Genomic DNA, 22,407 nt, shown 5'->3' with positions numbered 1-22,407 from the left:
TAGGATCTGGAACCAGGCCTCTCTTTCTTGTAATGAGAACACAAGAACTTTTTGTGGGGGTGGACCTTAAATTCATTTTTGTCTGCCCATTTGGACACCTTGTTTAGGCCCTGCTGTACCTGTCTCTCACACAGAGTAAGGTTGCAGGATTTGAAACCTATTTCTATGTCATCTACGTAGACGGAATAAAAAATAGCTGGTGGTAATGATGTACAAGGTGTGTTCATCTTAACGACAAAGAGCGTGGAACTGAGTACGCCACCCTGCGGTACCCCAGTTTCTTGTATGAATGTACACGATAGTGCATTACCTGTTGTCACCTGAAATGTACAATCGTGTAGGTAGCTTTCTGCAACGTTTAACATATTGCCGCGGATGCCCAGTGCCGACAAGTCGCGCAGGATTTCGTACCACCAGGTTGTACCGTACGCCTTTTCCATGTCAAGAAACACTGATAAGAAGGATTGTTTATATGAAAGCATCGCGAATGTTTGCTTCGATGTGTATGAGATGTTCTGTTGTAGATCGCCCTTCCCTAAAGCCACACTGAAATGGGTCAAGCATTCAAGTGGACTCTAGGAAATGTACGAGACGGCAATTGATCATTTTCTCAAAAAGCTTACAAAGGCAGCTTTATGACATGGATTATAATACGTCGGTTCTTTCTCCTTTAAGAGGCCTGCACCGGAGGTTAAAAGGAAATTTTCAATGAGTCGACCTTTGGAGTCACATCGCGAGTCTCCCAATATCACGTTATGAGCGTTAAAACCTCCCACGAGGATGTAAGGTTTGGGAAGCTGATAAATGAGGTTATAAAAGTTTTTTTGAGATGATGGTTCGGGAGTATATAGAGAGAACATACAGTGACCAACCTATTAAAAAGAAGAGCCTGAATTGATACTGCCTCAAGGGGCGTCTGAAGGGTGACGTATGGGCAAGCTACAGACTTATCTTCTACTATGGTTACACCCCTGAAGGCGTTAACCTCGTCCGGTCTTTTCGGAAGATGCTGTGATTACGAAGAAAATTTGTGTTCATAGGTTTCAGCAGTGTCTCTTGAATACACACCAACTTTGGATTGTGCGTGTAGTAATTCTATAATGTCGTCGAGGTTATGAATGAGCCCTCTCCCACTCCATTGTAGTATTTGTCTCCATTATGATAAAAGCGTTTTGTGTGTTAAAAGCTGAGTGTTTAAGAGACGAAGATTAGCTCATGGGCCTTTTCCAGGCGCCATGATGCGAGCTTTGTCTTTCTTGGAGTGATCGCGAGAATCTCACCGCTCCTTAGGCGCTGGTGGCGCCGTGTGGCTGGTGGTTGTGTCCATCACCGGAGAGGCGCTGGACACGTGCTCTTGCGAGCGCTGTGTTTGGCGTGAAGGCCTCATCTTGGTAGACAAGACCCTTGAGGCCACTGGCCTGGAGGTTGATGGTCCCTTCTACTGGGGCAGTAGAGCAGTGCTAGCTGCAGCCGCCATGGGGGGGGGGGGGGGGATGGCATCACTGCCGCCTCACTGTGTGTGGGTCGGACAGCCGCCTGGCTGGCATGGCGCTGCCCCCTGATGCGCCACATTGGCAAAGCTTTTCTTGGGCAGGTATGAAACCTGCCTGCGTGCCTCCTTGAATGATATAGTATTCTCTTTTACTTTCAGTGTTACTATTTCTTTTACTTTCAGTGTTACTATTTCTTTTTCTTTCTTCCACAATGGACAGGACCGCGAGAACGCGCCGTGCTCCCCATCATAGTTCACACAGTGGAGCGAGTTTTGACATGATTCAGGGAGATGTTCGTTAGCACTGCATTTTGCACAAGTCTGACTGCGTCGGCAGTTCTGTGAACTGCGGCCAAATCACTGGCACTTAAAGCATCGTAGAGGATTTGGGATGTACGGTCCGACTGATTTTCACATACCCTGTTCCAATAATGTCGAGCAGGTTGCTTGAGCCAAACGCAAGTATTAGGTGCTTGGTATCAATTTCTTTTCTGTCACGCCTCATTTTAATTCTTTTGACAGTGATTACGTTCTGATCATTCCAACCCTCTAGAAGTTCGGCTTCAGACAATTCTAACATGTCAGCATCGGAGACAACGCCGTGGGAAGTATTCATGGTACACTGTGAGATCGCTGTTACTGGAACACCCAAAAGATACAAGTTTCGGCAGTTTTTCACATTGTTTCTGATCACGGAGCTCTAGAAGAAGATCACCACTTGCCATTTTCGATGCTTTGTAACTGGGACTGAAAACTGTCAGATTTCAAGACGACGAAGGGCGAGATCATTCTCACCGTCTTTTCAGGTTTGTCAGAGTGGATTACGTGAAAGCAGGGAAAGTTCTGTGTACGATTACCAAAAAACAGACATCTTCGACGTGCCCTCGTTTCTGAGGGCGATTAGAAAGCAGGGGAAAAGAAGTTTCCATGAAAACAAAAATTTGGCAACAGTGCCGATCGCCCACCACGGAGCCGAACGAGGGGACGTGGCAAAGCTTGCATACAAGTCTGCACAACGCCAGTCGTACGCCATCACTATAATAAAATATGGGGTACCCAAAGTTGGATAGCCACACAGGGTTAACCCTTGCCGCCAAGAAGAAAGGAAGTAAATCGAAGAGAGATGACAGGAAAGGCCGAAAAGTGAGAGAGAAAGACGAAGATTTGAGGAGAAAGATAGGCAAAGGCGACTGCTGGAGGTACCGTCTATCTGAAGCAGAGGCCAAAGAGGTGTGTTGCCTCCGCCTTAAAGGCCTTAAAGGGACAACTGTGTGCATCAAGTGGTGTTTGAATCTGGGGGTGATCAGCTGGCAACAACAGCGAACTACTAAGTTATGTCTGCTTATAAGACGAAACGGCATAGCTCATGTGCAGACAAAGCTCCAAATTAAATTTACGTAACATAGCCTATGTTGACAGCTTTGCTGAACTGAGCCATACTTGCAAGCTCAATCTGCACTTTGCAACAACAGGTGACGCACAATGGGCTGTGCGACAAGTGAATTCAAAATGTACCCACGGCCTTGACCACCACAAAATTTTAGCCAGATATTTTGTAAGAGACAAGACAGGGAAAAAAAGAAAAGAACATTTTCTGCAGTACTGGCATCGTAAAGAAATTTTACCACTGAAATTCATTTCTGAAATTCATGGCATGATTGTCGCACTGACCTTTGGCAGCGTGTCCAGCATCATGTCGAGGATCGCAGCCTCCTTGTACTCTCGGAATGCATCTGCCTTCTTGATGAGCTGCTCTGCTTCAGCCCGTGCCTTGCTCTCAATGGCAAATGCCTCAGCCTCGCCCTTCAGCTGCAGCAGCAAAATAAAAACAAGAAAGCTGTCACATGAGCAAGAAAGGTTATATAAATGCATCAGAATGCATCCTATACATCCAGCTGTTGGCATAATAACTTCATTGCTTTCTGCTATCAAAGCATTCAGGTTCACTCAGAAAGTAAGCAATGGCAAGTAGGCAGGAAGCAATGCCCTTTTGCATGCTCAGAAATTTAAAGGGGTCAAAAAAGAAAAAGGTAAGCCGGATTGGGCACACATTTTAACTCTAAATTTGAATTTGAAATAGCCACTTCGAAGGTCCCCCCACCCAAGACGACCACCAAAAATATTTTGGTATGGCTTGGTGTGGATGTGCCATCCACTCCAAAAGTCCAAAACCACAATGGATGTCTTGCTCAGCAATGCAATTCTTTCACTTGCGTGATAACATCAGAACAAACCAAATACCTGCAGAAACGCACAGGTGAAAATGAAATGACGCCTGGCAACCGTGACATTTCTGGCTCCAGCCAATTGCTTCCAGTGCTTGGAGTACAGTCATAGCCTTTGAGATTGGCTCCTGTTACACTGAGGGAGAGCTACTGCTGAGGTTGTGATTTCATTTCATCACCAGTAAGCATTGCCAGACTGCTTTACAGTTCAACTGGGACAAAAAATATTCAAATTAACATTTTATACCGCACAGAATGTGTTTAAAATGTTTCCAGTTTGCTGTGGGAGGCATACAGTTCAGCATTAACTGCATAATCCAAGCTCAAAAATTTGGTGTCATGGCCCCTTTAACTGCTTCAAAGGGTCAGAGTACCAGTGGTGGGCACAGGGTACTGCAGCTCTGTACTATAGTCAAACCTCGATGTAATGAACACAGATATAAAGAATGACTGGTTATAATGAAGTTAATCAGATGTTTTTTGCAGATTTCCATGTACAATAAATATGCTTATAACGAATGTTGGATATAATGAAGGCATTTTCATTTGTGATGCAACTGTTACAATGGCATTTGGCTGTAAGCAGAGTCGCTGGCCACGCAATTTTTAAGCATGCTATTCTGTAACACAGAACGCTACAATAACTTCAGATGACAATGGTGTGTTGTGCAAACCACACCCTCATTTGTGATGCATACAGCACTTTACCTGTGCCCTTTTGTAGAAAGACACCAGTGGCATTTAGCTTGTGTTGTATCACAGTGCTCTGCCTAGAATACAACAAATTGTTATGGACTAATGGGACCAAGGTGCCTTCCCGTGCCTTTTGTGTGTGTATGTGTCCCGTGAAGGCTTCCCGGCAGTGAACAGCACACCGCACTCTCATGCATGGATGTTATCAGCATGATCGTGTTCCCCACAAGATGTAGACGCCCATTCACACACACTGCAGTGCATTTTCGATTCATCTTTCTCTGGTGGTGTTCATTTACACGTATCTCGCATATACATGAGACAATATCTACTTTTTCTACAGTGGGCGAAGGCGCCGCAGCTATCCTGTGTTCGCTCCGTCTCTCCGTCATATGCTTGGGTGGCAGCTCGAAACATATGTGTTCTAGCTGCAGGCCACTGATGTTAAGAATGCGCTGGTTGAGTAATAGGCACACATACATTAGGTTATTGCTCTCAGGATCGCGATCAACATTGATTTTCGCATGACACATTTTGCTGGTCTAAGGCGGCGTGCATTTTTATACGCCAGCCACATCCCCAGCTTCTTAGGGTCACAAGAGAAGCACCATCAGCCGAAACAAACTTTCTGAAATCGAAGCCCAAACAGGTCAGCATGAAATTTTATGCACAGCAGACGTACCCGATATCCTGCTTTTTCATGTCTTGTCAAGTAATGACAACTCCAACTCACCAATGTCGCCGGTGGGTGACGTGATCGCTGTGAGCTGGGATCCTCAAGCTATCGTTTGAGGATGCAATCACATGCGATTTCGAGCCTTGGCATCGGACCCGTTAGAGGCCATCTGTTGCGCTGTGCAAAGTGCAGTTGGCCTGGTGTGCGTCCTGTGCCGAGTCGAGTGAAATCTCGCAAAAGTGATCGTATTACCGTATGCAACAATATATATTTTCAAGCTGGCAACACATCAATGGACCGACTACGCCGAGTGCGCGCGGGCCTCGCCGGCCGCTGCCATGCTGGTAGCATGTTTACATTTTAATCCCACGGCCAGCTGCCTCGGCGTTTGATTTTGCAAACTTCGGGCAGCTTCTGGTTGCCTTAGAATCCCAGCTTACATGACTTCCTATCGGGACCGGAACTAGCTGGCTGCCAGCAGGCTGCCAGAACTCCAAAAATCGAAGAGGCCCACTTTTATACTTCATTTCTTTGCGTCTAAAGATTTGAATTTGGCTCCTTAAACCAAGCCTGATGGGTTGTACGCTCATTTAAATTGAGAGTTTTTCAAAAAACATGAATCGGAAAAAAAAAAAAAAATTGCGTTTGTTCTTCACACACTCCTAATAACACAAGGAGAATGGCCAATCATAAGGGAAGTGCTGGTGATACTTATTACAGTAGGCAAAAGGGAAGACGAAGTGAAGCAAGCATACTTGCCTTGCTCAGCTTTGTTACATTGGAGGCTTAATTGCACTTCCTGGACGAGAACCTGTCCAAAGTAATGACAGAAAGTATGTCATCTCTTGCACTGAACATGTCTATGCACCTAGGACACAGTGGTATAATGTGAGGCTTGCCACATCGACATGATGGTGCCTGGCTCCTGTTTCTGCAACAGCAAGCCCATGGACTACAATGACTGCACTATCGTGGAAGCTAAGTGAATGAAAAGGAAACACGCAGAAGAACTAAAGACCGAAGTGAGCAGGACCCCACCGGACTGCCTACAACAATGTGCATGATTGCCAATGTGCCTCTTGATATCTCAAAGAATTTAAATTCTGTATATGGACAGAATCTCAACACGCATAGGCATGGCGTGTGCATCCATGAGCTCTCCGATTGAAGAAGACGACGACCCGATGTGTCTGGAATAGATCCTGTTTTACTTGTAGTGCTGGCGTGAGTCAGGGTCTGGACAACACTTCAATGGTGACGAGGATGGGATTCTACTCCGGCATAACCTTCTGCTGAAGACAGACAACACCCAGGCATGGCATCTCGCCCACTAGTTTTCGATGGAACTGTGGGAAGCTGGGGTACCTACCGCATATGCCTGGAAGCCTACTTTGAAGGACATGAAGTAACAGATCCCGCGAGCGCCACACCTTGCTGATATCTTTGCTGAGCGACAGCGCCATGCGTGTTCTGCAAGGACGTCATCCTACTACCTCGGTCAGCAGCTTAAGCTACGACGATGTGACTTCTTTGGAAGATTACTACAACCACAGGCTAATGAAATTGCAACCAGTTACGCATTTTTTATGCGGAAGCAAAACGAAAAAGAGAGTGTCTGAGACGGAATCGCTGAACTCTGGAGGCTTGCCGAAAGCTACAACTTCGATAGCATGATGAATCGTATGTTACGAGACCACACTGTTTGCCGTATCCGGGACGACAATGCACGGTGTTTGTTGACGTGTCACATGCTGCCTTTGGAAAAGGCTGAAGAGTTCGCCAGGTCTTCCGAGAAGGCACGAGAAGACGTCTGAGACATGCAGGAGAATAGCATGGGGAACGGAAGCAACATCATTAATGTCCTGCATCCACAGCAGTGCTGGAAGCCACGAACACGAATCAGCAATGTGGAAAGCAGTCGCCCTCTGTGCAAACATTCACACGGGCCGCACAATCCCAACAGGTGCCAACATCGAAGCACCAAATGCCGACAGTGCAGCCGGAAAGGACACCTGGCTAGGGTGTGTCACAGGGGCTGTTTCCAGATGTCGGGTACATACGCCATGAATGAAGGTGGCAGCTAGAGTGAAGGAGAATTTATGATTGCCCTGGTAGCGTACAGCACGGCTGACAGAGCCATGTCATGGCCTCTCCAACAGGATTTGACGTGGGGAGGGCGGAAGCTGAGCATCATCATTGACACTGGCTCGCTGGTGAGTGTGGTACTTGGGAGTCAGGGGCGTAACCAGAGAGGGGGGTTTGGGACTGTGAAAAAAAAAAAAAAAAAAAACATTTTCCCCCGCACCAAAGCATCCATACCAAGACACTAAAGCCAGCAAAGGCAACAACATTCTTGTTTATTTTTCTACTCTGACATTTATTTACGACAACACATTGAGCCTCTTCAAATTTTTTTTTTCGCTGCCCGCGGGCTGCCAGAACCAGCCAGAGCAAATGGGTTTTTCTCGTAGTACCCCGACCACAGTGCGGCGCACTTCGATGTGCGCTCATTTTTCTCTGCCAGAGCGGATTTTCGCCTGGCAGAGTTTTGGGCGCTTTCTCGCCAGCAGACGAGAAAAAGAAACAATGCATTGTCACTCGCCGCCATCACTGTGGGGACTCGACGGATTGCAACGCGTTCGCTTGAGCGCAACCTCTTCGGGAAAATTGTCTCGCCGGTGTAGCATACTGTGCAGTATGCGTATGGTTCTCTATGGCCCAAGAGTCTCACGTTTTCTTCTATATCCCTTCGATAGCCACATTAGGTCCCGAATTCGGCATTTCATTGTGGGCAACATGCTTTCCTAGTGTTTTTTCATTTCCGTGCCTTCGCCACACAAAAGAAAATACATTATGACATTGTTGTGGCGCAGCAAATTGTTGCATGGTGAAAGTTCGATTTTGTTACTTCTTTTGCGGAAAGTAATCGGCCACAGGACGCTTCAGTTGCTGGATACTCTTATATTATTGCGATAGCAATTATATGGACACTTCAGGCGCATTCCTGCCGTCACTGTCGCTCTAATGTTCCGTATAAAGACCAAGGGTGATAACATCGTGACCACAGGCTGCATGCTGTATGTGCGAGTGAAAGCGTAAGAGGGCTGGGAGTTGCATGGTTGAGCCAAAGAAGGTGGCCCAGTCTTGTGTGCGCAAGGGAGAAAAGAGAGGATAAAGCGCGCCGCTTCCTGTCGCATGCGATACATCAGGGGGAGTGGAGGGAGAGGGGGGGCTGTGATTTCTGGTTCCGCAACATGCTTATTTGCCTTGTTTGACGCAGTATATACAGTGACTTTTTTTAGATAAGTAGATTTATTGGAGACGTATACGTATATTTAAATATTTTGTTGCGAGGTTTTGTGTATACGTGCAGTGAAATTTGTTTCCAGTGACATTTTTGCCCTTTATCAAGCTGTATCTTCGCATTTCTAATCTACGAGGGTGAGTCAAATGAAAGTGAGCCAACCCACCACGCGCAATAATGGTTTGGTTCATTATCTGTGAGGCATGCACGCAGTGGCGTAGCAACAGGGGGGGCCGGGGGGCCGTGGGCCCCGGGTGCAAGGGGCCAGTGAGGGGGGGGGGTGTCATATACGTCTGAAAACACCCCTCTTTCCGCCGGCTACACCCGGGGAGGGGGGTGACAGAAGACCTATGGGCCCCGGGTGCCAGACGACCTAGCTATGCCACTGCATGCACGTAGCACAGAGGCATCTCTCATTTACAAAAGTGACACGCAGGTGTGAGTATAAAGGTTCTTTAATGCTCTCATACACTGGGTTGAACATGGTTGCGTGACATAATGGTCACTCCAAAAGTTGAACAGCGTGGTATCCTGAGGTTTTTGACAGCTAAAGGTGTTTCCCAAAAAGAAATTATCTAGTCGTTGTATGGCAGCCGTGTACGTTGAACATTGCATTTCATTGACCACTGTGAAGCGTTGGAGGAAACGGTTCAAAGAAGGACGTGAAAGTTGCAAAGACGATCCAAGACCGCGCCAAAACCACCGTGCAATCACCCCTAATACAATAATTGCAAAGGCTGATTAGACAAGAACGGAGGATAAGCATAGATAAATTGGCAGGGCAGGTGAACATCAGTCACGGTTCGGGTCACAATAATTCATTAACATCTCGGTTATCGGCTCTTGTGTGCGCATTGGATGCTAAAGATTTTAAACCACCACCAGAAGACAGAGGTTTGGCACTGCCTTGACTCTTCTAATCCGGTATCACAATGAGCGTGATGCCTTGTTTGCAATTGTGACCGGGGACGAATCATTGTGCTGCTACTACGAGCCTGAAAAACAACGGCAAAGCTTGCAGTAGAAAAATTCGGACTCACCATCCCCAAAGAATGCAAAGGCAGTCATTTCCGCCGGAAAGGTGTTATTGCCTTTTTTTTTTTTATCGTCGGGGGGCCATTACTGATTGAATTTGCTAAACCTGGAGAGACTGTCAACAGTTTCTGATATTGTGAAATGCCGAATCGGCTGAGTGTCAGAATCAAGAACAAACGACGTGGAAAATTGGGGAATGGGGTCATCTTGCTCTACTACAATGCCTGTCCCCAAGTCTGTGATGTGGTTAATACGAAACTGGCAAAGTTCAAGTGGGAAACGCTGCAACATCCACCATACAGCCCGGACCTATTGTCTTGCGACTTCCTTCCACATTTTGGAGCATTTGAATAAACTGCTCAAGAGAACAAGATTCGTGTCGGACAATGACGTGAAAGTCAGACATTTTCAAGCAGCAACTAAAGGAGTTTTATCAGACTGGAATCACGCAACTCGTTAGTCAGTGGTACCAACGTTTAAATGCTCATGGAGACTGCTTTTAAACAAAGTATCCCGTTTGTCATATATTCGCATTGAGTCACTTTCATTTTAATCGCCCTCGTATATTTTGCGGAACTCCTGCTTTTTATGTGTGCTCTCTGTTGCGACTAAAATTTCGGTGCAATTATAATACACGACCGGTGACAGCTGCTCCTGCGCAATACATTTTAACAAAGGACAGCGTCATTGAGATTCTTCCCTGGCCGTTGCTTATGTACAAAAATGTAAACAAGGTTCCTGAATGACAGAGAGAAAGAGAGATGCAAATGAGAGAAAGGCAGGAAGGTTAACAAAGTTTCATTAAAATATTTGTCCTCAACAGGTTCATTTCATGGCCTTTACATTTTTCATATCCGCGGCATGCATTGTTTTGCTGGTTTCACACTGATATAGTTCTAAAGTTAGTGTGATACACTACTTATTGAACAGACAGAAAACATGGAAGCATTCATCTCGGTTATTTCGGGCACAATTTTTGAGACCATACTAGTATATTCTTTTAAGGAAAAAATACGTATTTTACTTGTCTTGACAGTGTGTAGCGTTCAAGAATTCGTTTGTAGCATCTTTGGCAATGGCAATGCAGTTATTAATGTATTTGATCCCTAGACAAATTCTATTAGGAGGAAGCCAAGCTGCAACATGCCCATCCTCTCAATTCTTGCCCATCCTCTCAACTATGCAACTAACCACTGTATGCCCTGCTGATGAAGGGAGTTGCCTGGAAATGGGAATGGGCGCAAGAAAGTGCATTTCAAGAAGCGAAGAATGCTATGTAATATAAATTACAGGGTTTTTACATGCCAAAACCACTTTCTGATTATGAGGCACGCCATAGTGGAGGACTCAGGAAATTTGGACCACCTGGGGTTCTTTAACAAGCACCTAAATCTAAGTACACTGGTGTTTTTGCATGTCGCCCACATCGAAAATGCGGCTGCTGTGGCCGGGATTCGATCCCGCGACTTTGTGCTTAGCAGCCCAACACCATAGCCACTAAACAACCACGAAGGGTAGCAAAGAATGCTATGAAAAAGGCGAACTTTCTCATTCATTATAACCCACGTAAGCCACTTGGGCTTGAATGTGACGCGCCGATGTATGGTTTGGGTGCAGTGCTCTCTCATCGCATCAACGATAAAGATTACCCGATAGGTTTCCGGTCCAGAACAGTGACGGCAGCAGAGAGAAACTACTCTCAGTTGGAAAAGCAAGGACTTGTCTTAGTTTTTAGTTAGCTAAATAGGGTTTAATGGCACAAAAGCGGCTAAGGCAATGCTGCGCCAAACACGAGGTGTTTTAAAATCCAGTTTATGAAGGAAAAAGCTGTGGTAATCTATATTTTATGTAAAAATCCAGTGTTGTCTAGAAATTTACGGACGTCACATAATGGGACTAGCGAATCATCACCTAAAATTAGAGCAGGGTGTAAAGGTATGGGTAGTTGATATAATTTGTGCAAAAGTGTTCGTCTGAGTGTTTCAATCTGCGTACATGTCAGTAATATGTGCATAACTGTTAGTGGCTGTTGACATTTCTCGCATGTTGGTGTGTCTCCTTTCGTAAGTAAGTAATTGTGTGTGAGGTGTGTGTGCCCAATGCGTAGTCGGCATAAAACTACTTCGAAGAACCGTTCCTGATAACATGTCTTCCACTCGCCAACTATGGGTTTCGTGAGATGTAGCTTGTTGTCGGCACAATGGTCCCATTCGTGTTGCCATTCTAACGTTAAGGCTTTTCTAATCGCACGGATGCTATCTTTATATGGAAGTGTTGTGTTTGTTATGTCTTTGTACACTGCCATCAATGCACATCTATCAGCTGCTTCGTTACCCGGTATCCCAACATGGCTTGGAACCCAGCAGAAACGAATTGACCTCCCGTATTTGTTAAGCGCCACCATGTTTAAAATGTCTCCTATCAGGGGTTCACACTCAGATTTCGGATGTAGAGCCTTCAGTGTGCTTAAAGAATCTCTGTATATGACTGCATTTTTGTGTTTATCAGCGATAATCTTTTCAAACAACAACCCATATAGCGAAAACTTTGGCCGTGAAAACACAGGCGTGTTGTGGCAATCGAATACTTTTTTCCCAATTTTCCGTTACGGCCCCCACACCCACGTGTTCTTTCGTTTTAGAGCCATCAGTGTTGTCTTAGTTTTTAGTGTGACCAAGTTTCGGGATTATTTTTTTGGCAACCGTTTCATACTGGTAACCGATCATAAGCCTCTGACCGGGCTTTTTCACCATGATAAACCTATTACGCAAATGGCTGCAACTAGGATTCAACGCTGGGCATTACTCTTGTCCGCATATCAATATGAATTGGAGTACCGGAAGGGACAGCTAAACACTAATGCCGATTCCTTGAGCCACTTACCTTTGCCTAGTCTAGAAAACGCTGGAGAATATACGTCTGTGGAATATGTGCTGCACGTGCAAGCATTCAACAAGTTTTTGCGGTGTCCCCGTAAGCTAGCAGCCAACACTGCCGAAGGCATACTGCTTCATCAGGTAAACATGTGGATCCTGCATGGCTGGCCAAGAGAACCGAGTGCAGAACAACAGGGTTTTCAACCTTTTTTCACTTGTAGACACAAACTGACAGTGAGTGATGGATTAGTTTATTGGGGGCACCGCATTATTTTGCCCGAGTGGGCGCGCATTCCTTCATGCTGCAAGAGTTCACAAAACCCATCCGGGCATGACAGCCATGAAGAGCCTCGCTCACACAGTCTTGTTATCCAGGATAGAGAGCCTGGTAAAAAGTTGTCCGCAATGTGTGCAGTGTTTGCCGCTACCTGCGGCTCAGGTTCCTTCAAGTTGGCCAGAAACCAACAAGCGTTGGTCAAGGCTGCGCATCAACTTTGCTGGTCCGGTGGAAGGGCATATGATCCATGTCTTGATGGATGCAGGGACGAAATGGATAGAGGCGATGCCGCTCAAAACTGCGACAACTGATACCACAGTAGAAGTGCTTCGGAGCATTTTCGCCCATTTCGGCCTGCTTCACACAGTCATGTCCAATAATGCAGCCCAATTTACTGGCGCAGTGGCAAAGATATTCTTTTGAGATAACCACGTGCATCACGTATCAACTGCTCCTTATTATCGGCAATTAAATAGGGCAGCAGAGCGCGCGGTGTGCACCGTCAAAGAAGTACTGAAGAAAAATGAAGCAGGGTCACTGCAATGTTGACTTGCTAAATTCTTGCTTTGCTACAGGATACCGCCAACAAAGGACGGCAAATCGTCTGCAGAGATGTTGCTGGGCACCCAGCCAAGGACCAGACTAAGTGCTTACTTCCCAGATCAAGAGGCCCCAAGTGTTCCAGTCAGAAGTCAGGTCTCGGCACCACCTACCCTGTTTCCTCCCAGAACACGCATCTGGTCCTGACAGTATAACTGCACTGGACAGAGATGACTGCCTGGCACAGTGACTACCACTGTTGGTGGACGCATGATCACGGTCGACACAGAAGGCGGAAAATAGTGGCGACATGTAGGCCAAGGTGAGCCTTCGAAAAGTCCAGCAGGAGACCGCCATAACACAACAAAGGGAGAGTGAAATGGAGAACAGTGACGGAGGTTCACAACCTGATGAAATATAGACAGATGAAGTCTGCGAGCAAAGCGACATATGGTCGAGTACAGGCCAAGCTGCAAGTACCGAGGAAGACCCGAGCCTACCCAGACGATCAACTCGGAAAAAAAAACCCCCGGACAGATTTTAGGGGAAGGAAGTGCTGTATCGCACCCACTGCGGAACTGTGCATATGCGCATCGGCATGGCGCGTGCATCCATGAGCTCTCTGACTGAAGAAGACGATGAGATATGTCTGGAATAAACTGTTTCAACTTGTAGTCCAGGCATGAGTCTGGGTTCAATACCAGGAACAGAGAAAGTAGCGATACAAGCCACGATAGAAAAAATGAAAGCCATGTGCATACTAGGACAGATAAAAGTGCAATTGTTCATTGAGCAGGGTGGTCACAATAGGGCAGGTGTCATTTCCAATGTTGTGATGACATCCACGATGAAGAGTTTTAAAGAATTCTGTCTTCAACAGTGAAGATCATCGATTTTCATAGCTTAGACTGCTCTACATGCATCAAGCTTCTCCAAGAAGACGCTACCTGATCACGTCAAAGTGGGCTATGCGAGACACCGGCACGTCCTTATGTGCCCCAGCCACTGCAATGTTGCATGTCTTAACCTTTTTTACTTCCGCCTGTTTGGCGCTCCACAGTGCCTGGTGTTCTACGACACATTTTCCTGCTTCGTTGAGTGTGCTCTGCATTGTAAGAATATTGCTCTATAATCTGCTGCATCACTTTTACAAAATGTTTCGATTTATCTTGTTTACGAAACACTTCGGTGTCAGATTCAGCAAAAGAAACTAGAAAGTGAGCATAAAAAAAGTTTAAAATATGCAGGAATGTGGGGTGCAGGTTTGTATTTTTTTCACTCGGAACACCTCCTGGGCTTCTGAATTCGGCCCTCGAAAACTAAGCACACCATGGAATGGTTCCACTTCAGTTTTAGGGGATATGTGCTGAAAAAGGTGAGCCTACTCGGAAGCCTGCATGCTTTTTTTCGATTCTGGTACTCTGGTTGCAACAGCTACAACAACAGAGCAGAGTCTGGCGAGCAGGAAGCTTTCCATTGTTGTATAAACAACCCCTGCTGAAAGTGTAGAAAAATATGTCCATCTGGTGTGTGAAACCCAAAACAACTAGAAAATAGCCTCCAATATGCTGTTATCTATGAAAAAAGCCAGAAACACCCGCTCTTTGAGAGGCCGGCGAATAGCCAGTAATTCCAACTTTCGCCTTGGCCGTTGTGGAATGCATTGTGGCCGGCAGATCACCAGCTGTGGAAGCGATTGGGTTAAAACTAGGCCACGTCAGTGCTGCCTGCACAGGTCAGATGGTATGCCTCTGCTGTGCAGGCAACCTGATACGATATTTATGCACAGTGAAAGAAACGAAGTGCTTGATTTGCGATGGATCACACAAGGCAAATTCCAAGGACTGCCGCAAACAGAAGGTAAAAATACTAAACCGAATGAGCGAGGCCAATATGTCACATAAAGAGGTGGCAATGTCAGTGCAGCACTAAACGAGGCGATCAGAATTTAGACGTGGACCAGGTGCAGGCCCAAATTCACACTCCAATTGTATAGGTCTAGCAGGAGGTGGCTGAATTGGCATCAATTGATCTCCGAGCAGTTGCTTCAATTGAGTAACTCAAGCCTGCAATTGAATGCATGGCCACGCTTGCTGCCGCAGACACGGACCTTGGAATGTCAGCGTGAGCAACGACAAAGCACTGAGACATCCCCATAGAACTCTAATGAAAATCATGCTACAGAAGATAATGGATACCTTACAACTACTCCTCTTTATTTTAAATAGGTGAGTGGCGCTAACAGCTGTGAAAATTATACAAGCTATAGACAGTTTCTTGGCTACGCTGCAGTAACCTTGAGCTCTGCCCACGAAGATTCATATGTATTGTAAAGTATGCAAGTACGTTTTGCCCAGAAACAGTATATACTGTGAAATTATCATCAACAACTTCACCATACCATCCTCCTTCCTCTTCACATCCCATCTCTTGTTCCCCCAAACCCCTTTACCACTATGGAGTAGCAGGCTAGAGGCACTTCAGTCAGGCCAACCTCTCCACCCTTCTGCCATTAAAGTTTTCTCTCTCACTCTATTACAGTGGGTGCTACTGGAGCACTACCAGTAGGTGTGCATGCTCTGAAACATAATGGTCTGATCATGCCTTTTTCTGGCCATAGTAAATGAGTAAAAATAACATTTCAATGACACTCATTTCACACAAAGACTGCCACATTTCATGATGTGGCATGGTCTCAGTGGTGGATGGGCACTGCTCCTTTTAACACACTGCTTTCTGCCTTGTAATCGTAATGGTGCACACATTTAGAGCTAACAGTAAAGATAGGATGGCAAGAGAGCATGCAACAAAGGGGCAGGGAAGGCAAGCAGAGAAAGAGTACAGCAGAAAGTTTTCAAGACATTAATTTGTATGTGCAAACGCACTGCGAGATAGGCTAGTTGACCTTCCTGTACTTTGTGGTCGACATTTATGCGACTAACAATCAAAATTGCTGTAGCGCTACAAGCTGGAAATGCCCACAAATTATTCCGCAAACCTAGCTGGGTAAAATTACATTTTTCCCATACAGTAAATTGTGCTCTTTACACATCAAGGCTATCTTGATGCAACTGTCCTTGAAAGATTGGAGGTGCAGAAAGTCTTACTAGATATATGAATCCATTTGCTGTGTCATGAAGCTATTAAAATAGAAAGCTCCAATGAAAGGAGGGATCTGCGGACACCAGAAACATCTTTCTGAGCATTTTTTACAGAGCTTCACAGCACTGCATGCCTTCAAGCAATGCAGAACCAACTATTAAAAAATAGGGAAGAAGGGGCAGGACGACATTTACAGCCCTTACTTGCCCTTACTCTCAGGAGTTAGAACGTGATGCTGCAGTTAATTAAAGGGACACCAAAGAAAAATAATTTGAGCTGTATACAGTTGACATCCGTCAATTCGACCATGACGGAACTGACGAAAGTGATCGAATTGGGCGGGCCGAATTGAACAAAATGCAGAAAAAAGCTAAAAACACCACAGATTTACTTGGCAGTTTAGCAGAGCAGCACAGCAGAGTTTAGCAGAGTAGTTTAACACTCTGTCTCCTCTTATTTCTTCCAATAATTTTAACCTTGCACCACACATCCTCCTAAAAGTTATTTGGCCATGTTTGTCTGATACTAACACATCCCAAATCAAATGCACCCACTTCACATATTTAAAAAGCAGAAAACTAGCATAGAAACGATATTAAAGCTCTTAAACAAAGTAGATATCTAATGTGCACCCAATTTTTTTTCAAGAAAATGGGCAAGGGTCTAATGTGTGTTGGATACCAGCAGCTGGTCTTCTAAATTCAGCTTCACCTCACGTTTTAAAGTCAGCTTTGCTGCAATACATTAGTGTTAAGGGGGGACACGGCTCTTTGCGGCGAAAAAATTGCGAAAAAAATCGATTTTTTGAAAACGAAATTTTCGATATCTACAGCTAATATTCCTTTAATTCACCAAGTTTCGAATCTCGGGGAAGAGTATTTCGTCCGCAATATCAATTTATAACATCACTGTGAGCTGAATTCCGCGCAAAAACAGCCCTTTTTAGCGCGGCGCGTAGCTCTTTTTCTACGCGCGCGATCGCAGCCATCTTGGTCTCGTTGGAAAGAGGAGCCTTCCTTCTTTAATTTCCCGCCAAAAGTGACTCCGTCGGTACGCCAGTGACGTTGAAATCCGGGGAGAAAAAAAGCCCGAACGCGCGATCCGATTCGTTGACTAGCGCACGTGACCAAAAACGCGCGCTGTGGTTGGCTGCGCGAGGTTCCCATCGTCTGCTCCACTCCGCAGGCGACGCGACTGCGCGTCTCGTAGGTTTGTTGGCACCATGCCCAACGATGTCCGATCCACCGGGAAAGTTTGCCACGAGGCACAAGTTCGGCAAAAAGAAGAAGCGATCAGCTTATAACTTTCAAAAGCGCTCCATTCCTTCTGAAAGCATCGAGAGTAGCTCGCCGCCAACCGCAAATGATGCCGAAACCGCGGACGATGCCGAAGTAGGCCTAGCCAGCTCACAAATGAGTGAAATCGTTACGGACAGCGGCCGCGTTCGGCGTGACACTGCAATGTTGCAGCGTGCGGATTTGTTGCAGAGGGAGATGAATGCTCAAAAAAAACTTCGAGTTCTCGCGTCAACGCCAGCAACAACGCGGGTGTTGGATTTGCTCACTCGCGCCGACGGCGTTGCAGCCGCGCCAGTCGACGTCGAGGTAGGCTTCGCTTTCCTCAGTAGGACTCCGTGAGCGGACTGATGTCAAGTACAAGGTGTGCGGCGGCAGCGTCGCAGTAGGCAAAAGCGAACGGTAATCTGGCCTCGCCATAAAGATCGTTATCACGTGCGCGTGTTGCGGCGATATCGCGTCGGCATGGAGCTCGACCCTCGTGAACAACCTCGCCGCGCGCGCGATGCAAGACACCGGGAATCGGCGAACGGCGCTAAACGATGTTTTTGCCGCATTTGGGTGGCCGTGGTCAGAGCGACTACATTCCTGGTGGCTTTTAGCCACTTTCACTGCAAAGTAATGCAAAATTATTTCTGCACTTTTGATTAAAAGTGAATGTATTCCTTTTTTCTCGTTTTCTCAAAACGACATTTTTGATGGTAGTGTAGTTTTGGAGTGACGATATCTCTGGTTCTACTCATCTTATTGCAATAATTCTTTTTTCATCAGAAAGGTGGACAAATTGGGAGTGCAGTAGGCCTAAAATGTGAACAAACATCATTACAGAAATTTTGAAAAAGTAATAATTTCTCCAGGGCTTCACTAATGCCTTCTGCTTACAAAAGTTTGACATGCTGTAACTTCGGCATAAATCAGTTTAGAACATTCATTCTTGTAGCACTGCAACCTCTGATCATTCAACATCATTTTGATGTGCCAGTCTCCTTCATTAACAGCCAGCATTGTAGAGAGAACTTGCCTCCAAATTAGTCCATACAAAAAAACATGAATTGCTTATATTTTGAAAAGTACTTGTTGCATGGGAAAACCAATTGAATATTTGAAATCAGCATGTCAAAATACATAAGTGATGGAAGTTTTATCAAATAGTGGCCACAAATAAAAAATAAAAATTTAAGTGGGGTGTCCCCCCTTAAGCTCCTGCCACACTAGAGGAAAAACATGTGGCAGAAGCTTTTTCAAACCACGGGAGTGATTGGCCCTGGATCAATTTTTCAAGGCTTGCCACGTGCCATAGATGGAGAAGACCAATGAGAACAGCCCCTTCAGTGACAGGCATGTGGGAAACGCATCTCATGCAGACTCACCCGACCACTCAATTCACGCTATCGTCTGCTCGCATCAGCTCTTGTTCCCACTTGTTTTAAATGGCTTGGTTTCTTCTGATCTGTGCCCGTTTTTGTTGTCATGCTCTGCGATTGTTTTTACAATGATGAGCCTAAACTGAGATGTCCCGATGGATAAGTTTTTGGAGACAGTGCGCCATATCTGATTCTGTATGACAAGGACCCCTAATACAAGGACGTGAAGGCGACACCCAGTACCTCATTCTTGTTTTTTCAATGCGGTGACGCCACAGCAGAAGGAAGCACACCAACGTAATTATGATCACAGAGGCAACGGCGCGTTATCATCTAGCCTAACTCACGTTAAGGGCCAAAGAATGTAAACACAGTGCTGATCTGTCAGCAGACGAAGAAAGAGCACATAGCATCTTGCACATACATGCAGAGTAAAAGAGGAGGTGAAATTTTCATGTTGGCACGCGACTGCCATAGCGGCACACACTGCCACTTGGTGTGGCCGCACTGCCGCAGCAGCGTTTTACCATTGGTGGCACGCCGCGTACATTCTTCCTCCGATGTGGCTGGGGCTTTATGTGGTAAAGCATACAAATGTCGCGAAGGCAGTTTTGCTTTTGTATCTGATTGGATTGTGCAGGCAATTTTCAGCCCAATTTTCTTGAAAAGGAAAGGCAAATATTAGAATAGAGTAAATACTGTAATCAGACATTGTGAGCTATGATTATTGCTTGAAGCTCTTTCTAGGGAAGGCCGAAAATATGTGTTTTCGACAGAAGATTTTGACACTTGTTCAACGCATTCACTCTCCCCTAAGCTTCAACAAGACGGACACTGCCAATAAAGGGGTTACTAGTGGGGTCGCCATACGGGTCAGGCACGTGTGTGCTGACTGGTCAAGTTCAAATTATCCAGTGAAGGCAAATTTTAGGAGCAGAAGAACAAAAGTTCGGGCACTTAGAAACATATGGATGCCGGTCGGGACTTTCAGTTGGAATCAAATGAATCAAAAATCAAACTAACCGGTGTCAAATAAACTGAAGTTTACTGTAACAGTAAATCAATCTTTTACAATACCAAAAGAGCCATTGCAAGGGGAGGCTTGGTATGCCAGAAGAGATGCAAGAATGAAAGTGGTGATGCGGCCTTGATGACAACGCACCAGCTAAGGCTTAGTTAATTTTCATCAAATAAAGATGGACCAGATTGTATTCTATTAAGAGCTAAAGACTGAGTTTAGCAAGTCTGAACACCTGTGCAGAGTTAAAACAGCCGGAGTATAAAAAAAAAAAAAGTACTTTGAACTTTGCAACATGACAGTGATGTACTGATGTTCTGATTTGAATACAATATTAAAAAATGAAAGTGACCATTCTTCTTATCTAATAATCATCCTATTACTGTGAAATTCACAAATATAGAGCTTTCAAAGAACATATCACTCTAAACCAATTAAGTATTTTTATTTAGCGCCCCTTTAAAAATACTTGCATTGGTAAAAACATGGTAGTCAAAAGGACACTCACTCGGATAGCCTCTGCTTCAGCTTCAGCCTCCATAATGACGCGGTTGCGGTTGGCCTCCGCCATCTTCTCGAGTCTGTATTTTTCAGCCTCAGCAGGTCGGCGCACAGTAGCCTCGAGCTCTTTCTCACGTCTCATGATCTCCTGCTCTTGCACCTGGATTTCTTGGGAACGCTCAATCACCTGCACCTGCATTTGCTCCTCCTTGATGCGCTGCCGTGTCTTGGCTGCTTGCAAGCTGTATGCCAGGTCGCTGTCTGCCTTCTGCATGTCGGAAACAAAAAAAACAATCAAGTTATTTTGTCACATTCTCTTCACCTATCATTATCACAAATAGACAGTCAATTTTATGCTTAGTGTATTCACTCAACTTCTCTTGCAAAATAGGATTTAGTGACTATTGTATTCAAGTGCACTTGTAGGAGGAAAGTCACACAAGGAAACGGTAAGTTTGCTACTGTGCCGACACAAACCTTATACTTATCAGTATAGCACTTCTGAACCTACACAGCAAGTCGCAACTAAGGATTGCATAACAAATGGCCCTCAAAAGGAACTTACTCATTCACAAGCCACTGGCATGCATTGACAATCTATTGCTACAAAATGGTTAGCTCCCCAAGCATACTGTGATGCTTTATGCTAAATGAATGGAATTTGCATCAAGAAATTGCACAATCTTGACACTCGACTTACTGATGGAACTTTCAATGTAGTTAAACACCTTGTTTTACTTTTGTGCCTCCCACTTCAAGTGGTATTTTGTCTGGGGCTCAACAAGTGAATTCAGTACAAAAATATGTAATTAGTAGCAATTCAATAAAAGATGCTAATCGTCACAGCAAAGATTTAGTTATAGAATATGAATATAGAGTTTAACTGAAATATTTTTAACAATTTAATTCAAGTTCTTTAATTAAAAAGTGTACGAATGTCTCTAATTCAGCAAATTCTTGCACATTATATTAGAATTCTAAAAGAATGTTGCATGTGCAGTTTACCATTTTTTATGTTCAAACTAAGCATTAAAAACGGCTAAAATCAAAGCATTCCTTCAGCACACTCGTATGGTTTGAGCATAATTATCCGAACAGATGATAGCTAAAGGAATAAAAAGCATTAAAGAATATGTTCAAGTACAAAAACTCGAGTGTACAGAGAGAACAGAGCTCAACAGCACAGCCCGTCTTAAGCCTGCTTCACATGCAAGCAATTTCACCTCAGAAACGGCATGGTGGCCGTGGTGGGAACTGACCTCTTCACCCCTAACCTGTTTTTCGAGCGGTGTACGCCACTGCGATCGAAATTGAAATGTTTAGAAAAAATTCTAGAGCGACGACCAATGTTTAGAAAAAATTCCATAGCGACGACCAATGACGGAGCGTCCACGAACAGTGATGCAAGGAGCACATGACAGCAGCAGTGTCAGCATGTGAAGGATCTCGCGTGCGCTTGAGCTGGCAATGCTTTTTTAGCAGACAACCAGTGACGAACAAACTCATTGAAGCTTGTATTTGTGTCCTAAATAAACTGTGGGTGGTTGTGCTTTCATTATCTGCCTTTTTTATGTGTGGTGGGACCCCTATGGACACGGATACAGGGGAAAAAACGGCAATCCATGTTTCTTGTTCGCGGCACACGCAGCTGTTTTTCTTCCCTTTCACTGTATAGGTGTAGGGGCTTAAAGTTTGGTTTTGTGCTTTTTCGGTTAAAGCCAACTTCAGATATACTAGAACCAAGAGGCCGCGACCCTTCTGCTCGAATGCCTATAGAAGAAAAAGGGACAAGAGTTTGGTTAAAAGCTGACAACGCACAGTCACAATGCTGTTTGCATGCCTGTCGCCTGGAAAGCACCCGGAATGCTTGGCGGCATTGGAGAACAAGAGCCGCTGACAGACCCGTTTTGTACTCTTTTTACGCCATATTTTGATGCCATCCTCTTGCGACTGTTCTAGATGAAGGTAATTTGGGAGAGGCTTTAGAACAAGAACTGAAACTGAAGTTT

General features: G+C 45.2%; 1 protein-coding gene across 1 annotated transcript in view; it reads right to left on the bottom strand.

Annotated features, from left to right (window-relative positions):
- Window positions 1–22,407, bottom strand: part of Flo1 (flotillin-1) — a 91,327-nt gene that overhangs the window by 24,732 nt on the left and 44,188 nt on the right. Inside the window, exons 8-9 of the mRNA XM_050194884.3 lie at window positions 20,406–20,666; window positions 3,164–3,301 (exon numbers count right to left, since the gene is read on the bottom strand). Coding sequence (XP_050050841.1) covers window positions 3,164–3,301; window positions 20,406–20,666 — 399 coding nt within the window. The remainder of the gene's footprint in view (window positions 1–3,163; window positions 3,302–20,405; window positions 20,667–22,407) is intronic.

The sequence above is a fragment of the Dermacentor andersoni genome, chromosome 1 (assembly GCF_023375885.2).
Source record: "Dermacentor andersoni chromosome 1, qqDerAnde1_hic_scaffold, whole genome shotgun sequence".
In the NCBI taxonomy this organism is placed as follows: domain Eukaryota; kingdom Metazoa; phylum Arthropoda; class Arachnida; order Ixodida; family Ixodidae; genus Dermacentor; species Dermacentor andersoni.
Note: the sequence above shows the minus strand (reverse complement) of the source record. Positions and strands in the feature narration are given on the sequence as shown.